This window comes from Silurus aristotelis, assembly GCF_946808225.1.
Source record: "Silurus aristotelis genome assembly, chromosome: 23".
In the NCBI taxonomy this organism is placed as follows: Eukaryota; Metazoa; Chordata; class Actinopteri; order Siluriformes; family Siluridae; genus Silurus; species Silurus aristotelis.
The window spans coordinates 3,046,470-3,069,451 of NC_139596.1; the positions used below are offsets into that span (position 1 = coordinate 3,046,470).

At 38.0% G+C, this 22,982-nt stretch overlaps 1 protein-coding gene across 5 annotated transcripts in view; it reads right to left on the bottom strand.

Moving 5' to 3' along the window:
* The window catches only part of trpm3 (transient receptor potential cation channel, subfamily M, member 3), a gene marked incomplete at its 3' end in the record, with an annotated part of 163,926 nt that extends 144,200 nt beyond the window's left edge, over window positions 1-19,726 (bottom strand). For all 5 annotated transcript variants that reach the window (XM_083526344.1, XM_083526341.1, XM_083526339.1 and 2 more), the window contains exon 1: window positions 19,048-19,726. In XM_083526344.1, the coding sequence (XP_083382470.1) occupies window positions 19,048-19,224 (177 nt within the window). In that variant the 5' untranslated portion in view covers window positions 19,225-19,726. The remainder of the gene's footprint in view (window positions 1-19,047) is intronic.
* Window positions 19,727-22,982: the final 3,256 nt, after the last annotated feature.

Genomic DNA, 22,982 nt, shown 5'->3' on the forward strand with positions numbered 1-22,982 from the left:
AGCCTTCTTTCACCTTAGAAATATTTCTAAGCTAAGAAATATGTTATCTATATCTGATGCAGAGAAGCTCGTCCATGCGTTTATGACCTCTAGAATAGACTACTGTAATGCATTACTAGGTGGATGTCCTGCGTCATTAATAAACAAGCTTCAGTTAGTTCAGAATGCGGCAGCAAGAGTTCTTACTAGGTCAAGAAAATATGATCATATAACCCCAATCTTATCGTCCCTACATTGGCTTCCTGTTAAGTTTCGAATAGACTACAAACTACTGCTACTCACTTATAAAGCACTAAATGGTTTGGCTCCCATGTATCTATCCAGTCTCTTAACACGCTACAATCCGTCACGCTCCCTGAGATCTCAAAACTCTGGGCTTCTAGTAGTTCCTAGAATAGCAAAGTCCACTGAAGGCGGTAGAGCATTTTCACATTTAGCTCCTAAACTCTGGAATAGTCTTCCTGACAGTGTTCGGGGTTCAGACACACTCTCCCAGTTTAAGGGTAGATTAAAAACATATCTTTTTAGCAAAGCCTACACATAACACACATCACACACATCACATCACAACCTTGTGCTCCAGAATATATGATTACATGCACATTATCAACTTGTGCTGTTAATATCATGAACAGCAGCTACGCTAATTCCTCTCCACTGCTTCTCTTTCTCTCCCCATCCCGAGGCATCCTGAGGTTTGGCCAGCTCCAGTCACGTCCCACCTCGTGAAGATTATGGACCTATGGATGATCATGGAGAAGTAGATGCCGAGTGTTTAAAGGCCCTGGCATGGAGAAGCTGATGCTGGATCTATGATGATCACAAATTGTTCTGTATTGTTGAAAGATTTATGATCAAACTCTTGATGTCACCCATATGAGGATGGGTTCCCCTTTGAGTCTGGTTCCTCTCAAGGTTTCTTCCTCATATCATCTAAGGGAGTTTTTCCTTGCCACTGTCGCCACGGCTTGCTCATCAGGGACAAACGCACACCGTTCACCTTCACTGTTGTTTTCTGTAAAGCTGCTTTGAGACAATGTCTGTTGTGAAAAGCGCTATACAAATAAACTTGACTTGACTTGACTTGACTATTTTATTTACTTTGCATACAAGAACATCATCATGCTTAAACAGGAGGATACCTTCTTCAAACCACAATTATCTAGCACTGGAAAAAAAAAAAAACAGTCCAAATCATAAAGGGCAATGTCGCATAATGATTAAACCGGGTACTGCAACTGATTTGAGCCATAGTGAAATCCTAAGAAATGACTTACAAACACAAACGTGAACACATGGTGGGTACTTGTTGATGAGGACATCTTTGACCTTTTCCATAAACAGTAATATTAGTAATGTAAACCCTACACTTTTCATTTCATATGTGTTACATTAACACAAACAAGGACTATTATAATGCTTTATTACTAAATAAAGTATCTCACAAAAGAGAGTACACCTCTTACATTCCAGCAACCTTTTTAGTAGATCGTTTTAAGGGACAATACAAAAGAAATGAAACTCGGATATATTTTAGACAATGTGCAGCTTGTAAAGCAGTACATGATGAATAGGACATGTGGCTTCACATGGTTACACGACGTATAGCAGTTATTACTTTTGTACTCACTTTTGTTACCAGCTATTTTGGCAATAATTGCTGTATTTTGAGTTATTTTCAGAGGACAGTAAGTCTGTACCGCTGTACAAGCTGCACATTGACTACTTTCAAATATATTCAAGTTTCATTTATATAGTATTGTCCCTTGAGAAGGTATAATAAAATGGTTGCTGAAATGTAAGGTGTGTACTCACTTTTGTGAGATACTGTATATTGCTATAAATTATTATTAGAATTACAGTACATCATTTAGCTAAACAGATCAATCTACAGTACCGTACTGTGTAAACTATAGAGTATATATATATATATGTGTGTGGCAGCGAGCATATGGACGAGTGCGGGTTCGGAAGTGGAGGGCGGAGCATATGCTGCACTTTTGTCGTATCGTTAAAGACATCAAAACATTAAAAAATCATTAGTCGAACCATTGTTACTCAGGGGACCGTCTGGTTCACTTACATTATTATTTCCACTGCCTTACTTTAAATACCCTGGACCAACTGTATAGTTGGTGTAAATGTAAGTTATTACATCTTTAGATATTATTGTATTATTTTTATTTTTTATATAGTTTTTCATGTTTTTATAGCTCTTTCACACCATGACAAATTGCTTGTATATGCAACGCATGATACTTGCCAATAAAGACAAATCTAAATCTGATTAGACATCTAATTGGAATGTCATCAGTTCAAATCCCATGATCACCAAGCTGCCAATGCCAGGCCTTTGACCAAGTCCCTAAACTGTTGAATCGTATTAGGAGCTGTATTATACAGCTTTATATACGTATATGTATATACAGGTGTCTGCCAAATGAGGTAAATGTGTACTTTAAAGGGATTAACATACCTTACAACAACCTTTCCTTACAAGACATAACAAGAACAAGCTCAGTGCTGTTATTGTCTCCAGAGGAACCTTCTCCCCCCCAAAAAATGGGGGAGGTTCAAACAATTATTTGAAACATTTCATTTTTATGAAGGGTGCCAATAATTCTGGTGGTGACTGCATCTCTGAGCTATTCTAACTTAACTCTCTGTAGGTCATTATATGGTGACATGCTTTAGAACAGTATTTAGCTCGGCAATAGGTCACACTGTACCTTCTACTTAAGATGTCTTCAGAAAACCTTTTGTGAGGAAAAAAAAATTTAATTGGGCTTCACCTGTGACTTGCATCATTTCTGGCTTCCATCTATGTCGATCTTTTCTAACAACCCCCTTCCTGTTCCTTTCCTTTTCTCACTATTATCTCCATTCTTTTCATTCAGTTCTTGTCGCTTTTGTCAGTATAACCCACAGTGAAGTTAGGATTGGCTTATCCACGTATTGTGTACTTCCTGGATTGTTGTTGGATTAAATGATTTTAGAAGAACCATGGAAACACTCCTGAGTATCAGGTTAGTCGGACTGTAGATAGAAATGTGCCCTGAACAAATCTGTTTTATCATGGGCTGTCAGTGCAAAACATCTTGCTGTGTTCTCTGTCGCATATTGCATCAGATTTTCATCTGCAGCACGCAATAGCTGAAACTTGACAGAAAGACCCTGCCTGAAGCCCCGCTTTGGTGCTGTTAACTATAAATTCATACATATCTCTCTTTTTTTAACAAGTGAACAATGTTTCAGCATTTGGCAGAGCGACTGATAATTACTACAATTATACAACTGAGCAGTTAAAAGGCCTTGCTCAAGTCCAGTAGTGGTAGTTTGGTGGTGCTAGGATTAGAAATCACAACCTCATCTGCTCACAAGTCCAACATTTAAACCATTGAGCTACCACATCCAATCGGTTAAGGACGTGATCTAGGTTGTAGTCACTAATGTTTTGGTTCCTTGTTTTTGAAAAACATGCTATATCCACGTCCATCAAAAAGTACCACCCACCTGTGTGTATATTCTGATCTGTTGTTTGCCAGAACCATTGTCCTTTCAAATTACGAAAGCATTAACAAACATGTTATGAGTTGTGACATCAGAGGTTGATATAAACCGTGAACCGAGATTTGCCATTCAGGTCAAGACTGGAGTTCATCCCAGATGCAAACATGATTAAGGAAACAAATCAATGCAGAATATCATCACAGGCATCAGTGGAGAGTCAGTGATTTCTAAATGATGTCACCCAAATGAGGATGGGTTCCCCTTTTAAGTCTGGTTCCTCTCAAGGTTTCTTCCTCATAACATCTAAGGGAGTTTTTCCTTGCCACAATCAACATGGCTTGCTCATCAGGGATAAATACACATCATTCACCTTAACTGTTATATTCTGTGAAGCTGCTTTGAGACAATGTCTGTTGTGAAAAGCGCTATAGAAACAAACTTGACTTGACTTGAGAGAAACACATTCTACCCTAGGCTTTTACCGTAGAACGAAATCACACTGCCCGCTGTCTGATTGACTTCTTTTTCCCCCAAAGACTGAGGCTTGCAAAGTCTTAGGTCAAACAGATAAAGCAGATTTTTTTTTCACATCATGTCCTTTCCCCTTCAGTGAACTTACTGTTCATCCAGGACAATTGTGTCCACTTTTGACCTGACTACTGCATGTCTTCCTGTGTCTCCTGTATCACCAAAGCGAGAGGTCAAATACCGTATTTGCTATCGCCAAGTGCTTTAATCTGTCTGATTCTTGAAGCAGCAAACTCGCGTCCTTGGCTGTCCTATATATCTCATAATCCTTCAGCGTTCACCCGTCAGAAACTACTCGGAAACCACAGAGGAAAAAGGGACAAATTATTTTCTAACAAAGTAATACTCTACATCAGTAACATGGCAATGTGGTGAGATGTTCAAATGATGCATTTAACTACCAGATCAAACCGTTTCCTTTGGTAGATATCGAAGTGCTTCCTTATAAGACTTGCGAGAGAGAAAACGGATACACCTTGATGTCCTTTTTCAATTAACTTTCAGGACAAGAATCGCTGAAAAGACCTTAATATTAACATAGAATTAACCTTGATTATATTTTCCACGTTGCAGTAGATTGTATTGGTTTGGAATTGAACTAATGCGCTTATCTTAACAATTTCTCCTGCATCTAATGCCTAGTGCACACTGTGCGATTTTTAAAAGTCCTTTGCGATTGTTGCTTGTCAGTCTGTACGAAAATGATCGCCATGTCATGCTGTAGGATCTCAGTTGTCAGTGTCAGACTGTCAAAAACTGACAAACAAGAAAGACAATCATCCGAAGTTGCCATCAATCCGTGGCACATTCAGACCCGCGTTCTCTTGCTAATTTTAGCTAGGTGATCTCTTGCTAATTTGTAGCTTTAATTTTGTTAATGAAATGCCTTCATAATAAAAACGTCATAAAAACACTATTTTTCCTCCATAACGTAACATGTTTCACTTCTTGCTGTACCGTCCACTCAACTTGTTTCGACATTTTTCCTGAGGTGGTTTGAAGTTGTCTTGCCAATCGCGTTATCAGGTTCAGCGCTCTTATTGGTTCTCAGTTTGACAGTTGTCGTTGGAGAAAAGTGTCTGAAACCTTCTGACACTGCCAGAATTCCATCGGAGGAAAAAAATTGTCACACTGGCCATTCATCGGCTGTCAGCGAACAAACCAGCGATTAAAGACTACAGATTTTAGCTTAGGATTTTAGAAATCGTTTAGGATTTGCTAAATTAGTCTCAGACTATCAAATCATGGCCAAAATCATGTGTTAAGCATGCATCTGGATTAAGACTGAATCCCTTTTGGAATAATTACTAGCTGATGTAATCCCCAAGACAACAAAAGATAAAGCTATGTACATCTGATAAACCAATTTGGACATGATTAGCAAACTTTTTGCTAATGACTCTTTGCTAATTTCCACTATTAACTTTCCAGCACTTCGACTCGTCTTGTTCCCGGAGGCTAGTTCAAATGAGTGTGATTTTTTTTTTCACTTTCTACCTCAAGTCATTAAAATCACTGTTTTTTTCAATCACTCGTGTCATGTAGATGATTTCACGTTGCATTCCGATTTCACTCACTCACAACGTAGAGCGTAAAACAGTCCACTTGCATTGCCGAATAAAACTTTCCGCACTACAAAAAAATACTAAAATTTTAATGTTAATCAGCTTCCACTGGAAGCGGAACAGCACAATGACTGCACCTGATTAAAATAATGAAGCGCAATCTTGGTATCTGAATATGTGAATAATGCAACACTGTCGCCATGTCACGCTGCCCAAAGGACATCCAAAACTTAATTCACAGCTGGTCTGACCACAGCGGGTTAGCGCTCTGCCTTTTTGTCCACCAGTGCCTCAACCTGGACCATCTCATTACCGACAAACTGATTCCAAGCTCTTTGTGGTGTTTTTTTTTTTTCCGCAGCACACCAGCATTCTGCTAAAATGATCAAAAAAAAATTATGTCTGAAGAGAAAACAGATCATTACATTTTGAAGGTAGGAAGAAAGATCTGATGGGAAAAGAGAATGTTAGTAGTGGTATAAACAACCAAAGCTGAAGCAGGTCAGAGATGGTGATAAAAGGCAGAGGCAAGGGAAAGGCAGACCAGAAAAAAAAAGAGTAGAGAAAAGAGACAGTATAGAGTACAGAGGGCAATAAATTAGCAGATGAAAAGCATGACGGCAAAAAAGGAAACCCGTGTGTGTAGGTGGGTAGCAGCTGTGTAACACAGAGGGATGAACAGAAGTCTGTGAATTTGTCTGTCTCTCTCTCTCTTTCTCTCTAGTTCTCCTTTTCCTTTCTCCTTCCCGAGCACACAGAATCAAAAGATGCCATTCCGAACATGAGCTTGGAGAGATCGGCTTAACCCGGCTAGCTGTCAGCTCCGTAATATCTGATCGCTCTGGAGGATACAATCTGTCAAACAAGCTCCAGATAGTTTATGCAAATCTCAAACACACAGACACACATTTTGCCAAGTGACAGGTGTTCTGTAATCAGTAAGGATCTCAAATACCGTTTTTAATTACATGATATTATAGTAAAAGTATTGGTTGTAAAGCAACAAAAGCCAATCGAGCCAAATTCCTACTGTCAGTTCTGGAAATATTGTCTCTCCAATATTAATGAATAAAACCCAACACACAAAAAATATTAAAATATTTCTCCTTCCATAACTGAAGAAGTTGTTAATTTCTTACAATAATGACATTGTGTTATAAATGACAGACACCCAGAAATCCTATTTGATATCTTATTTTATTTGACTAAATATGAACATGCTCTTCATAAGGTAATCAAACCAGCAAAAGCCTATGGTTTTAAAGAATCAGAAAATTTGGTCAAATATAGTACTATTTATTTTATTCATATAAAGGGCGCTTAAAAGTTCCTCACAAATGATCACTTAATGCATGCTAATGATTTTATATGAAGTCCAGTGGCTATAGTTGTCTTAACAGTTGGTACAGGGCACGGTGAAATGTAACGACGATTCTCCAGGATCAAGGTGCTACATAATTACACTAGACGACGCAAAACTAACATCACCATTTTGTGTGACACCACTGCACCGAAATCTTGGATTGCCACTTATATATTCATATAACCAAAATTTGCACCACTAGTCGACTAGTAAGTTTCAAATAAAGTTGTTGGTTTCTAGTGAAATAATTGTGAAAAGTAATGAAATGTAGGCAATTGTTAAGGATATATCAATTATTATAATCCTCATATCTATATATAATCTGAATATCTTAGATTAGCCACCTATCTATAAAGCTCATGTCCATCAATTGAGCCTGTATACTGTAACTCAGGATCCAGCCATCCATTCTAGATCAAGGAACTGATATATACAGCAAGATTTTGTACTAAGTTCAACTGCAGCCTAAGCAGCATCCAAAATGATTTTAGCTCATCCTTTGTTAGCTAGCATTACACGAACTAGCCGAGTGTGATTGCAACTCGCAGCTCAAAATCCCCTATTTTGCACAAAACTCCATATAAACAGAATTATATGTCAGTTTAATTTTATTTAAATGTTGTAATACTCATAACTGCATAAGTTTAGTTAGTTTGTTTTGCTAGCCTAAGCTCAGGTTAACATGAAATACAGTTTTACCAAAATTACTACAGTTAATATAAAAAAATTGGGGATATTATGAAAATTAGTGCTAATCAACATTAGCTAAAGCCAGTAAAAAAAAAAAAGGCTTAGTGATGATCTCTGAGAGTCAAATTTGTTTGGGCTAATCTTGCTAGGCAAAAATGCTACAGATATTATATATCATCTTTATTTCACTGAAAAACACAACAAATGCTGTAATACTAATTAATGCAGGTCTGCTGCAAGTTTAATTAGTGCTAGTAACGTCGTGTTTTAGGCTACGTTGTGTTTTGGCAGTGAGGTTAGCATGTAATGTTGAAAATTATAACCATCAACATTAGCTAAAGCCAGTAAAACAGAAGCTTGGTGATGATCACTGATAGTCTAATCAGTCTAATTGTAATAATCTTGCTAGGCAAAATTAAAACCTGCTACATAAATATATAAAATATGTCAGCTTTATTTCACTGTAAAAGACAACAAATGCTATAATACCTATTAATGCAGTAGTGCTAGTGCCCTGCATGAAATACAGTTTTAGACTAAAACTCGAATATTAAATATTAAAATTGGTGACATTCTGAAAACGGTGTCCATCAACATTAGGTGAAGCCGTTAAAACAAAAGATCAGTGATGATCTCTGAGAGTCAAATTAGTTTGGGTTAATCGTGGCAGAAAAATGGCACAGGCTACATATATTTTTGTTTTGAAATGTTTTCCTTGAAACGTATTGATCTGATTTGATTGATATGTAAGGAGGAAAAAAATGCATCTTCTTGACTTTGGCCCACCAGAACCAAATTCACAGAATGTTTCCAAATTAATCACAGATCTGATTATAAATCGGAAGTGCCAACTGAGCTCATTATGCAAACTCGGTCACGTTCGAGTGGACATCAGTTCAGTTCTGGTGTTAAATGTTTAATTACGGCTGCTCTTCTGCTTTGTCGCTATGAGCTGTGCAAACTAATTTAAACTGACATGAGTTTTATGCATTCGAGGGAAATACAAAATGATCATGTTTACCGTGTAAATCAATTGACTTTTTCGAGCCCTAAGTGCACTAAGGACTTTGAAGCCGTTTTTGTTGCCCTATTCTTCTCCAGCGCTCCTTCTCCTCTATTAAGAGCAATCAGCTCCTTAATACTATGCAAATATATTTAGCTTGTGACATTATGTGAAGATTATGAACCGCGTAACTTTCAGTTAATCAGGTTAGGGCTCATTTACTTTAATGCAGCATGGAAAGGGATGGAAAGCTGATCAGCATGTCATTCTGTATAATACGACAAAACAGTACATTTACTAATTAATTCTATAACAATGTGCGATGCTCAGTCAGTGCTAGTTAATGCTATATAAGGCACACTATATCATTTAAAGGGAAAGAAGGAAGAAAAGTAAAAAGAAGATACAGAAAGAAACAAAGTATAATAAACAGTGAAGGAATGAGATTGTGACAAAAAAAGGAGGATGAAGGAAGGAAGGAAGGAAGGAAGGAAGGAAGGAAGGAATGTAAATATGGTTGAACAGAAAGAAAGAAAGAAAGAAAGAAAGAAAAAAAGAAAGAAAGAAAGAAAGAAAGAAAGAACATTTTAAAAGGATGGATGGAGTTAAGAAATGATAATGAAGAAGAAAAAATGAAGTGAAGGTATGAAGGAAAGCAAAAGAAATTGTGTTGTGAACAAAAAAGGTTGTGAACAAAAAAAAAGAGGAGGGTGAAGGAAGGATGAAAGGAAGGATATGGAAATATGAAATATGGAAAGAAAGAAAGAAAGAAAGAAAGAAAGAAAGAAAGAAAGAAAGAAAGAAAGAAAGAAAGAAAGAAAGAAAGAAAGTTATGGTAGGATAGATTGAGTTAAGAAATGAAAAAAAATTATGAAGTAAAGAAAATTTTTGGAGTGATAAAAAAGTGAAGGAATGCAGGAAAGTCTAAAAAGGGAGGAAGCACAGAAGAAGTAAAACAAATAGCATGGATTGAAAGAAAATAAGTAAACAAATGAGGGAAAAGAGGATGGAACAAGAATGTTAGGGGGAAAAAAAAAAAAAAAGGAAACTATGTGCTCTCCTATATATGATATTTTGTTGAAAAGCAGTGCTACTGGACTAAAAAGATCTGAAGTGTCTATTATGTATTGTATGTCCCAAAGAAAATGACATAATTGATCAATCTCCACCATATTGCAGCCAGTGAACCGCAGATGTTTTTTCCCAGAGTGCATCTGTGGTGCAGTGCTCCGATTCTCACTATGCTCTAACAGTTTAACTTCTGCTGAGCTCTAAGAGCAGGGAAACATCCAAATAGTGTTGTGTCTGTCACCCTCAGATATGGAATTATCCACCCTGTGGCACACTGGCTTGCATGGAAATACCATGTTCACCTAGCATCAGTTTTACATCACATTCCCTGCATCGGACATGTTACCAAAGCAACCATGCAATTAGCCATAATGGGGGCAAGGGACAATAAATCAGCCCTTGCAGCACCTATGTGGTGGATGTAATGGTGTTTATGGCCATTCCAGTCATGCTGCTGGCAAAAGCACACTGATGTCATCAGTATTTGGGTTGTTCAGGCTTTAAAGTGAATGTCATCAGCGGTGGTGTAAACTCGAATACACCGGGAGAAATCATTTCAGAATTGTCTGAAATGGTCTGGCAAAAACTGTCCATCACATCAACATCTTACCCTACATCTTGCAACCAGTGAGTCCATAAGTTCAATATCTCTGTTTTGAGTTACGAGGTCATCAGTCACCAGAAGACCCAGAAGTACCGCCCCAGATTTATCCAATGGTAATCCTTATAGTGACAGGGCACATTTCTCATTTTTCACACTTTTATCTGGATTTGAGACCATCTCCCCAAAGTGTTTTTTACAATCTTTGAAGTGTGAAAGCAGTTTCAAGGTTTGGGGCAGAATTAATCACTGGTCCTTTCGAAAACAAGAGTCTATTCAATTCAAATTGATTTTTTTCCCAATTCAAATTAATTGATCCCTTATAAGAGAGCCAGGGGTGACGGTGGCAAGAAAAATTCCCTGAGATGGTATGAGAAAAAAAACTTGAGAGAAACCAGACTCAAAAGGGAACCTGTCCTCATCTGGGTGGTACCGAATGTACATCCAGGCTAGGGTCTAGGCTCTGCTTCAACCAAAGCATGGTGTGATACTCATTAGGTAAGTGTAAGCTGCATTGCATGTTGACAGGTTTCGCTTATCCTGGCAGGTTACTTCCTGTTTTATGTATCTTAATCTGAGGAATAGGGTTGGTTGAAGAATTGGAATGATTCATAAACTGATTTTTAATATGTAGATCCATAAATCCAAAATCACTGTTCCCGGGTTGTTCAGTGTGTTATGAAGGAAAATACTAAATAAGAGAAAATGGATGAAACTAGTCGCTACCATTTAGGAAACCTGTAGGCTCAAAAAGCGCATCTACGCTGTAGTCATTATTAATTGCACAATTGATCTATAGTTTAGACAGGATTCTTTGATAAAAGAAATCCTGGCATTATATGCCCCTGGTCCTGGGTGCTAAACGGAAGTGTTTAGACCAAGTGTAAAAAAGTTTCAAAGTTATATACACTATTTGGACAAAATATTGGGACACATGACTTTTCCAAGCCATTTGTAGCCCTTCCCCAAACTGTTACCACTCAAACACATTCCAGCATGGTAATGCCCTTGTGCAAAAAGCCAGCTCTATGATAGTTTAGAGCAGGGGTCACCAACATGGTCTTTTCTAAAAAATAGCTCACCATAGCGCCACTTACCAGTGAGCTGCATCAAATTGTTTTTGTTGCTACCCTTCTATAAAATCACACTCGCATTGGTGTGAATTTGAAAATGACAATATTAAAATATAGATGACTGGATATAGATGAATATTATTCATTATTAATGATAACATATAATTAAAGGTACATTGAGCAAATTTGTTATTTTAGAACTTGTGTGTTATTTTGACTTGTGTGTATCAAACTGGTAGCCCTTCAAATTAATCGGTAGCCAAGAAGTAGCCATCAGTTTCAAAAGATTGGTGACCTCTGGTTTGGAGTGCAAGATCTTGAGTGGCCTGCTACAAAACTCTGAGCTCGTCCCCATTGAATACTTTTGGGATGAATTGGAACACTGACTGCACCCCAGGTCTCCTCACATCACCGACATCAGTACATGACTTTACTAATTATTTTCTAGCAAAACCAGAATATCTCTACACTTTACAACCCAGTGAAACAACCTCCCATGTTAAAAAAGCACTGATTCTTATGGTCAGGTGTCTACAAACCTTTGTTCATATGATGTACATTACAGGTCTTTAGGATTGCTTCTAGCACCAGCAATTAAGGTTTAGGATTAGCCCTGGTATAAAGTACATTTAAGTACATTAGCACCTTTTCAACATCATTGATCCATAAGGTGATTATGGTGTGAATCAAATATAATTTAAAATGTAATGAAAACCAATTTGACTCTCAGAGATCATCACTAAGCCTTTATTTTTACTGGCTTAAGCTAATGTTGATTGGGACTAATTTTCATAATGTACCCATTTTTTGTATATAAATTGTAGTAATTTTGGTATAAAACTGTATTTCATGTTAACCTAAACTTAGGCTAGCAAAACAAGCTAACTAAACTTGCAGCAGACCTGCAGTTATGAGTATTACAACATTTAAATCGACAGTGGCTTAAACCCCTTTACTCTAAATAACTAATTGGAAAGAATGAACTTTTCCCACGTCTGCGGCTATGCAGTTTGAAATTTAATTATACTCCGCCATTTGATCCTGTAAAGTATAACATTTGACCTGTGTATAATCAATATATAGTCACTATTCACTTTTATTAATCAGTGATTTAATTCCATAACTAAAATCTGCATCATTGTAGTTCATCCAGGACCAAAGTTTGCCCCTTTCCTTAAGGGGCTTCCTCAGATTTTTCATTTTTCCAGTAATCAGGAGGCAGATGTGATGGCACAGCAGCCAATTTTCTTTTGCCGAAATTGCTAATTATCTTCCAGGAATTGGATTGGCGAGCCAAATTTGACTATTTTTGTCTATAATTGAATAATAATTTAGGCATCAGCCTGATTTTTTATCTTTACATTTGAAACTTTTTTTTTTGGTTATTTTTATTTAAATCAGGCTCTAAAAAAACTAATTATACTGTCATTGCTGGACCGGTTGTTCTTTGAGTAGAATCTATTTAATGTGTACTTCGTTGTCAAGACAGAAATCATTAGCCATTTCTTTGGCTTAATTGGCACAATCAAAATCGAAACGGTCCATGTGGAAATAAGCCTTGACCTTGCTTAATCAATGCAAATTCACTTCATGATGTCTTGCAATGTGTGTAATTAGTATGAGGAAAGAATATGCAAACTAACTTTTAGATATTCATAGAATTTAGCAGGGATGGTAATATGAACTTGACCTGATTCGGTTCAGACTAAAGCAGCCTCACATACCAGTAAATGACACTGGATAATTAGCTGTGGCAATGTCTCTGGCACAAGATTGATATGCAGGGTACGAACCCCATAGCCGTTCCACTGTTGATAGAAAATTCATATAAAACAGCTGAAAACTAGTCTGTTTTAACAATACACTCACTGGCCACTGTTAATAGACCAGTTTAACAACACCCCCATATCTCTAGTCATTTATACTATCAGTCAATCACGTGGTAGCTTCACATAAAATCATATAGATTTAAGTCAAGAGCTTTGTTTAAGATTCACAGAATATGACTAAGGCATGATTGTTGTATTTCACCTGTTGTAAGTTCTGAGATTCATTTCTGGTTATCTGAGTTACCACAGACTTGTCAATTGCATCAGGTGTACATCCCGTCAGCCAAGAAAAGTAATCATAGGCTGTCTAGTTCAGTAGCTCAGTGGTTAAGATGTGGGACTTCTGGTCGCAAGGTTCTAATTGGAAGCGCACTGGCTCAACTCAAAACAATATCAAGCTGTTGGACCTATGAGCAAGGCCCCTAACCCTCAACGACTTAAGATAATTGTAAGTCATTCTGGATAAGGGTGTCTGGCAAACGCCATAAATGTAAATATATTTCTGGCTGAAGCTCTTGACTGCAGGCTTTTATGCTTTGTGCAGGTTATATGCCCACAACCAATTATCTAAGTGTCCAAGCCTAGAGTCATTTCTGTCACTGGTGGTTGATCCTGGACTTCCAAATGAGGCTTACATCAACAGTGTGTTGGCAGGACTGTAAGCTCATTAGAATGCCACGAGCACCAATGGCATCCCAATGGACCAGCTTAGAAGCCAGATTCTATGTCTCTAGATACCAGGAGCCTCTTGCAGCACAGGGTAACTCTCCAATTCACGCCTGTTATAAAAAAAAAACACAAGCATTGTGAAAGCTGAGCTGACACCCAAAAGGAGCTGGTAATACCTACATCGGATTAGTTATCCACTGTTAAATCAAAGGGCTTATAAAGAAATTCAAGTGAATTTAAACGACATCATCAGTGTCATAGTAGAAAGTTAAAAAGTACTTCTGGTGCTGTACTTAATAACATGGTTCATTTCATTGTTTTGTTTTGTTTTTATAATTTTTTTGTGATTACTCTTACAAAGTAAAAAGAGAATAATGCATTTCAAGGTAGTAGTCACGAAAAAAAAAAGTATGGACCAAACCCAAGAATTGTTTATTTTTTTTATTTTAAAAACCTATTCTAAATAAAGCAGAAAATCTATATTTGATGTCTGAAACAATGTAGACACATGAGCATTTCTGGCCCAAGTGACCCACCTGTAATGTTCTATCCATGTAGGCCATTATCTATCTGAGAGAGCTAGATTAGCTAGCCAGACCTTTTGATAACATGAAAAGCAATGTACTAGATAACACACTGGCAAGAAACAAGTAACAATCCTAGAAAGTTATTGAGGCATTAACAGTATTTGGGTAAGTCCCAGCAAGTTCACATTGGATTTATTTATATATCTTTTACAATGGAGGTAGTCTTCACTCCAGCGTAAATGCTAATCAGCATACAATCCAACAACCCCAACAAATAGCGAAGATGGCTGCTAGTTCAATCTGTTGTTATAGAAAAGTACAGTGGTCTAGTGTTACATCAACAAGCAAGTAGTAACTTTATATTCACATTATATAGTCAGATGCCTCCTGTTAATATTAAGTCCAGTGCCTAAATAAAATTGAAGATGCTAACTGCAGTACATTAGAATGAGGTCCATCTGAACAACACACAAAAAAATGATGCAGAAATGTTAAACCTATTTATTGCTTTGCATAGTTTGAAAGGGAAATTTTTGCAAAAAAAAAAATCCAAATGTTGATTTATTTAAAAACTGTTGCGTCTTGTAAGATACTCAATCATTCATCCGAGCTCTGTGTGAGGAAAATATAGCAATGTGAATTTGTTTGTCGAGTGAAATTAATTATTTAAGGCGGATGAATAAATCAGAGAATTTTTAACCACAGAAGAGAATGAGAGTGAATAGCGCATAAAGCATTACGGCTCGGAAGAAATCATTAGAACGTTATTATTAAGACATTATAAAGATCGTCTGCTCGACTAACTATTAAAATGTCGTGTTGTGTTGGGCTATATCCCAGATGGTCTCCATGACAACCAAGAAGTAGCCTACATCCAAACCAGCTTAATGCCCTGTAGCAGCCCAACTCCAAATCTTCCAGGGGGCACTTGCAGCTAATTCCCAACTGATCCATTTACCCCTCGCTGCGATCAAACCGAGAGGGATTAACAAACAAGAGAGGGAGCAAAAGTGTGGGAGGGTAAATAAAGAGGGGTAACACAGGTTAGAGTAGGTTACGGTTTTATTAGACCCTCTGGAATTTGATTGGGCCCTTGGGTCCTTTATCTTTATTGAACTGCGGTTTTAAAGGGTGCCTTTTATTTGTCACATTTACATTATAGCTATGTTAGGTAGCTGGGGTCAGCCATAATACAGCCAGAGCAAAGAGGGTTAAGGGCCTTGCTCAAGGGCCCAAGAGTGGCAGCTTGGTAATACTGGGCCTTGAACCCCCAACCTTCAGTAAACCAGAGTCTTAACCACTGAGCTCCCACCTCCCTTTTATTTAACGTTTAGTGTGTTTGTATGTAGACGACAATCTTATTTTAACAAAACCATATTCAGGACATATTATCTGAACATTTTCCTATTTATTTGTCATTTCTTGCCAGACCTTTGGATTCGATGCAAGGAGAGAGAGACTAACAGCTTATGTCAAATTAATGAACTTAACTAGCCAACTAGCTAACAATACACTAACCACACAAACATGAAGCTGGGCAGTACACATGAGATTTTTACTTGTGTGAGCTAGCAAAAATCATAAATCTTGGATTTGTCCACTCCTGTACTTGTATCATGTCAGTCAGTGTGGCACCTCTTTACTACTTTAAACAGCTAAAAACATCCAGTCAATTGCCAATGCTAGAATCATATGATAAAGCAGAGATGAGAAAGGTCTATAAAACAAAAGAAAACCTGTTGGGTCTAAAGCTTAGCTGCACATTCTGCATTTCTCTGACACGCTAATATTTGTCTCAGTGTGATATTTTTGGTACATAAAAAGGTGGCTGCCTTTAAAACAGAATGTTCTCCTATTTACTGATCACTATAACACCATCCCACGATGCAACATGATGTGCTGCTTAGCTAATATGAAGGAACAATTGGTACATGGAAAACTCTAGTTTCCAAGTTACAGTTGCTAAGGTCGTTATTAGCACACGTATGTACACATGGACACACACTCATACACACATTCCTCCCAGCTTTAAAGAGCTTGTGCTGTTTGAGCATAGCTGTGTTGGCATGCTGCATTTTTTTTTCTTTTTTTTTTTTTTTTTGACTGTTGACTTTAGTGCTCATGACTTTGTTTCAGTCTGCTGAGCATAAAATCACACTTCCTGCACTAAAGGTCACTGAAACGAGGTGCCCCCTGACTTCATGTATGTTTATATCCCTTCACTGTCACATCAATTCCAATTACATCATCTTCGATACCAAGTGCTGACAAAATTTGGCCATTTTCTATCCACTAGTCAGTTCACTATTTTTGAAAAGCTACCAACCAGTTAACTAAAATGTTGTTGTTTATTATTAATAAGCAGTAAAATGCAGGCAGTGTTATTTCTCTACATGTACACCTTCAAGTGGCGTAACTTCTGAATATCTTAATGGTTTACACCTAAATTGCAATGATGCCATAGATAAATATCAGCTAGATTTTTAATAAAGACAAATTGAAGGCATGGAAGTCTCTTGATGCTTACTCTTTTGCTTGTGGGCATATTCTAGACATATTATTTTATTATAATAAGATGATGAACAGTGTAATAAAATAAGTCTGCCCATTAAAGAACATAAGACAACTTAGTAAGACTCTTCCAACCTAATGGTTTTCCTCTAGCTTGTAAAGTTCTCGCATGGCATCTGGAGGCACAACCATTTCGGTGAAGATTCTTAAGAATGTTTCTGCATTTTTCTTTACAATGTCTCCAAATGACAATGTTGGGTGGTGTCATTTAGTACACCACCCCCATATTTGATTCCCCTTTATTCTGTACAATTTTGGTTGAGCAGTGTGGCAAAAATATCATCAGTTGTTGCATTTTTTTGTTATTGTATTATAAGTATGTGAAATGGTCCAAATGATCCCTACAGACATAATGTACAACATTAACAGTCAAAGCCAATGCGAGAAGCAGCATGTGGAATAAAACTGCCAGCTAACGATACATAATTTAGTGTTAATGATAGATTGTGAGGTGTTAAGTTAAAATGGCAAGAAAATAGTTGTCAATTTAACCTTTTTTTTACACAGAAATACTAATCCATGAAGTCAAAATCCTAAATAACAACATACTATGAAATTTTTACTATGAAGTTTTAATGCAAAGTGCTGGAAGTGAAACAGCGTGAATAGGAACAGAGGGAAAAGAAAAGCCGAAGGGCATGATGCGAGACAGATGGTCCAGGGTGCATGGACTGCTGCAGGGTATGACCACACAGAGAGAGAGAGAGCGAGAGAGAGATAGAGAAAGAGAGAGAGAGAGAGAGAGAGAGAGAGAGAGAGAGAGAGAACACCTATTTTTTCATAATTAGCCATGATCTTAAATCAAAAAAAGATGAAGAGAGAAGGAGTTAAAGAGAGACGGCGCCCTCTCTAACTTCCAGGTACATATGGGTAAACAGTCGACTCTCAAAATCTTCCAGAGGGACATTTTTGATCCACACACAAACACATGATATCTAACACAATAAACACCCTGAGAAGTGCATCGTATGCTACTGGAGGGAAAACTTTGAGTTTGTAGTTTGGTGATACTCAGAGGGCCCGTGCTGCACTGGTCTGACTGAACACACTTCAAACGAATTCACAGAGGATGGATTCCAGCAAAGAAGCACTGCACAACCACCAACTCCAAGAAAAGATAGTCTGTGTCTTTATATAACTCAACACAAGAATGTGACTGTCATTTGGTTTGCTTTAAGTGCAAAGCAAATCTGCAGGTATGTAGCTTTTCTGCTGAAGAAATAAGAATCATTTGTTTCTGATATATATATAAAAAAAAAAAAAAACTAGTTCACATACACTATATGGACACAAGTTTGTGGACACATGACCATAATATTCCTATGTGATCCCCATTTGCTGTTATAATAATCTCCACTCTTCTGGGGGAGATTTGTGCCCATTTAGTAGTAAACCGCCAGGTATTAATGTAGGTGAGGTGAGGAAACATGCAGTCTGGAGTTCTATAGAAGGTTTATTAAAAACGTCCACACACTTCCAATCCATTGTTATGCTGGCACAGGTTTGGGACTCCATTGAAGGGAATGTTTTATGCTACCGCATCCAAATGTCCATCTTCAACATTGTGGTAACGACAATTGCCTGTAAAAAGTCAGGTGTCCCAATACTTTTACCAATATAGCGTACATACATTCATTCATTCATTCGCTCAAATTTCTATTATTCTTCCTCAATCGACATGCACAGCTTCAAAACTTCGGTTCTGATGCGTTATGTACAAATTGTGTACAAATTGACCAAGAATTTGGCTTTTTTTAAACAGTTTCCCTGTTGGTCTTAATGCAGATAGATGTGCATTCTAGAAATTAAAATTGACAGTACTCCAAACACAGCCCTGTAAACTGATCAGGCATGATCAGGGACCCTTAGGAGAGACTGCCTAAGTCAGATTCTTTCCTGCCCCCCTCGCAGACCTTTACGCCATGTGGCAACCACACCACTTGCCCTCCGCCTTCTCTCATTTCCTAACACATTGGCTTGCTATTGCCTTGCCATACCCATGCCAGCCACCTGTCAAGCCACAGACAGATGCCATTCCGGTTCTTACCGCTGCTTGCTGCGCTGCCAGTCCTGACCTCTTGGTGGACCCCTGTCTGGAGCTCAGCCTTTTCCAGGACTCGGAAAAACGCCCCCTGCTGGTGGGGCGGCCCGGCCCTTGAGCCTCCTCACGGGTGGTGTTCACCCTGAAACCTTCTCTTCTTCCTTCCCACTTGCGCTTGGTCATGGCCTTGAACGGCGAGGCGCCGTTGGAACCGGAATCTGGAATCGTTTCGAAAAGCAGTCTAACACTTTTATCTTGTTAATTCTTCCCTGAAGCTGGCTTAGGTGTGTTACAGCATCCCACTCTTGCTTCTTCTGTCTCTCCTCATTCCCCTCCTCTTCTTGGAAAGAGGGGGAAAAGATGAGATGAGTTTGCTTTCCGCACCCTGTTGCATGTGCCACTGCTGCCTCGGTTATCGTTTCAGTCAGAGGGAGAGAAAGAGAGAGAAGGGAGCATGTGGTTGAGAGTGTGTGTGTGTGTGTGTGAGAGAGAGAGAGAGAGAGAGAGAGAGAGAGAGAGAGAGAAAGAGAGAGTCCTGGAAAGTGAGTGTATGTGTGTTTGCAGGCTTGCCAGGTAGGTAAATTTCCTCTCGCCTCAGCCTCCCGATGGCTTCAAATTGAGCGGGCAAAGACGATCTCTACGTTTGAGCAAGTCACTCGTGATCCAAGTGCAGCATCCCCCACTCTTTTTCTCCACCCTCATTTATGCTCTCTCTCTTTCCCTTTCCCTTACTCCCCTCCCTGCCACTCCATCGGTTCCTCAGGGTAGTTTTTAACCCGCATATTGCTTTGCCATCCCTTACTCGGATCCAAGGGGTTCTTCACAACAGATGCTTGGAAGCTTAATGTTTCCAGTTCCATAAGGTTTCTGCTTTGTTGTTTTCCCGACCAGTCTCCTTTGCTTCCTCCTGTGTCTCTGTTGCATTCTAATCGTCACAAGAATGCAATCCAACCATTTGCAAAACTAGCAAGACTTTACCTGTATTAAAAAACCCACTGGATACCGATTGCGTAAAACAAATCTTAAGCACCAAAGTTAAGACCCTCGATTGGGAGTTGCCTAAAACAGAGGCCCTTCCAGCCAAGACATCTCTCGTAGTATTTATCGATGAACACTTCTTCTGCCGTCACAATTCATCGCCGTGTAAGACGTTCTCAAAAACTCCTAAAACTCGCCTGCCGGTTGCTATTATTACCGAACGGGTCTCTCAAGACCTCCTGGCATTACCTTCTGAAAACAGAAACGACTCCCTCCATTGGGATTGGTGCTGTGGTCTCAGATAGCAACAAGGCAGGGAGGGAGGGGTGAGCTGAGGGGTTTTTCCTCATCTCTGTAACATTATAGTTGATACTTATATTATTATATACAGATTAGCAGAGATATAAACAGAGAAGGGAGCAAAGCAACTGTTTGCAGTTTGTATTGTATATTTATCATAATGAGAACAAAAAATTTTAAAGAGACTTTAACATTGAAGTTGGAAAGAATGAAACACCACTGGAACTGGATGGTCTTATTTTGATACATCATGCAAAGATGTTTAAACCTTTGTTACTGTAACGGTACACTTACTATTAACAGAAATAAATGTACCCCTGCTTTTTCAACAGATATAATATGTATACTGTATTTCATAGCCATAAAATCTAACCTTACCAGATGAATAAAGTCTGTTCCGAATCCAAATAGCCAATTGTCTGGAAGCAGCACAATGCATATAATCCAATGGGGTAAAGTATTTGAGTAAATGGTTTTCGTTACTGTAGTGAATTTAATTTTTAGTACTTTTTTAATGAGTCTGAAAGATATTCACTCTTCAGTCCACTACATTTTTGGTTTAATAGATGGTTCACTATATTTTAACTGGCAATGACCAAAACCAATTACATTTTGCACCTCTGTTGAAGATGTCATCAAGGGTCAACACTCTCCTACCTGAATCTGCTGCCCTGTGAGTGACATTTTATCTCTGCTGGCCTTATTTTCAAACCAATAAGTGCTAGAATAAATTTCAAAAACTTTGAGAACCCGCATTTGTTGAATTTGTTGAAGACTGAGAGCTGCATCGAATCCCAGTCAGCTCGGAATATTTGTTTTTACTTTATTTGAAACGATTCACTTTAATTTTATTTGTCCATTAAATACTAATGGTTCTTTTACTATGTAACATGATTCTGTAATTGCATTTGTTAATTAAACATACATTTTTTAATGATTGCTTTGCTGCTTTGAATTTTTTTTTATATCTGTTTCATTCTGGCATGTTAAAGAGGCTGTTGTGTTGGTTAATGCAGTGCTGAGGTGCATGATTTAATCTATATTTTAGGAAATAAAACCTTACAAATCCACTGTTTTTATAAACATGTGACTTTGGGTTGAGGAGTAGTGCATGTTGGAGCCTACATTTAATATGAGTCAAATACTTAAAATTCATATTGGAATTAGTGACAGGAAGACTAAAGTAAATCAAATAAACACTTTTTACATCTGTGGTGAGCAGAAAAATATTTAAAAATGCACACTTTGAATCTTTAGGCTGTAGCAGCTGAGGAACAGGAATCTCATGCAACAACGTTGACCGCAACTGGACAGATGACCACTGGGGGAAAAGTATTTTTTTTCTGAACTGATTATGTTAAAGATCAACCATTTAACCAATAAACCCTTCAACACTTCAACATACACGTTACAAATAAGATGGGAATAATCTCCCAGAGAGCCTTCTCAAATGTCAGCTTGAATATTAAGATATTTCCAGGCTACAATGTTGATGTGATGAGATTTCATATATCGGGTCATAAAAGCATTTCTTTCAGCGCTGCATTTATGAGATTCAATAAGACTCATAAGGCATTGGCAATAAAGGACTGACTCACACATCATCTTGCCTTAGCTACAGGAGGTGTCTGTGTGTGTTTGAAGCTTTGGAAAGTTTTGTTTTCTAACCTGTGCGAGTAACCTGCTGCTAATCCCTCGATGACGGTCTAATTCATCTCACTTGGAAGTCATTTTACTTCAAGAAAACAAAAAACTGTGGTTGTCAGAGCCAAGAATACAAGACCAAAACAACAGCTAAGCTTCCTTCGGTGATGTTGGTCAGCTGCCATAAGAAAAAAAAAAACCTGACGTTTGGCAATGGAAGTGTTTAGTCAGAAAGCAATTTTCGAAAACCTGTTGATCTTCCAGCATAAGAAATATATTATCTGCTGAATAAAAGGCACTCAGGATCGACAATGCCAACAGGAAGCTTTGGACATTTTTCCTACCTTCATGTCGGTGCCGTGAGACTGCAGTATTCTTCGGCTTTGGGGTTTTCTTTTCATCGGATCTCGTTCTCTGGTGGATTGAGAGAGGAAAATGGCAAATTATTTTGTTTTGCTTCAAAAGGCCAAAGTTATTTACATAGCAGAACCTTCGATGATATTGCAATATGTAGGAGTAAAGAAGAGGTTTGAAACAGAAATCCTGGCAATCCTGGTTCAAAATGTCAAAAGCGTTATATTTAATGAATAACCTGGCAATAAAATATGTGTATTGCTGTTTTTGTATTGAGGATTCCTTCACATATTGCAATATCTACTGCATTATGACATTCACAAACACAAATATGACTGTGGTTTACTAAAATAACGTTACTTCGGTAGTATAACTAATGTTTTCTACTATAACATTAAACCTGACATTGTTATTGCTGCTCTTAGATTTTCTTTCTTTTTTGTTGCAGAAAGACGTTTACAGTCAACACCAGCTTCCCGATTTTCAAGAGGCAGTTTCTGAGGCAGTAAAAGATGGGTGTCAATACTTCTTATGTCACGATCTTGGATTTTCAGACAGTGTCAGACATTCTAAGACTTACGTCTACTGACTAGCCAATAAAATTGCAAAATAGCTAGCGTCGTAGCTTACAATACAATAGGAGTCATCATTGCATAGTCTACCCA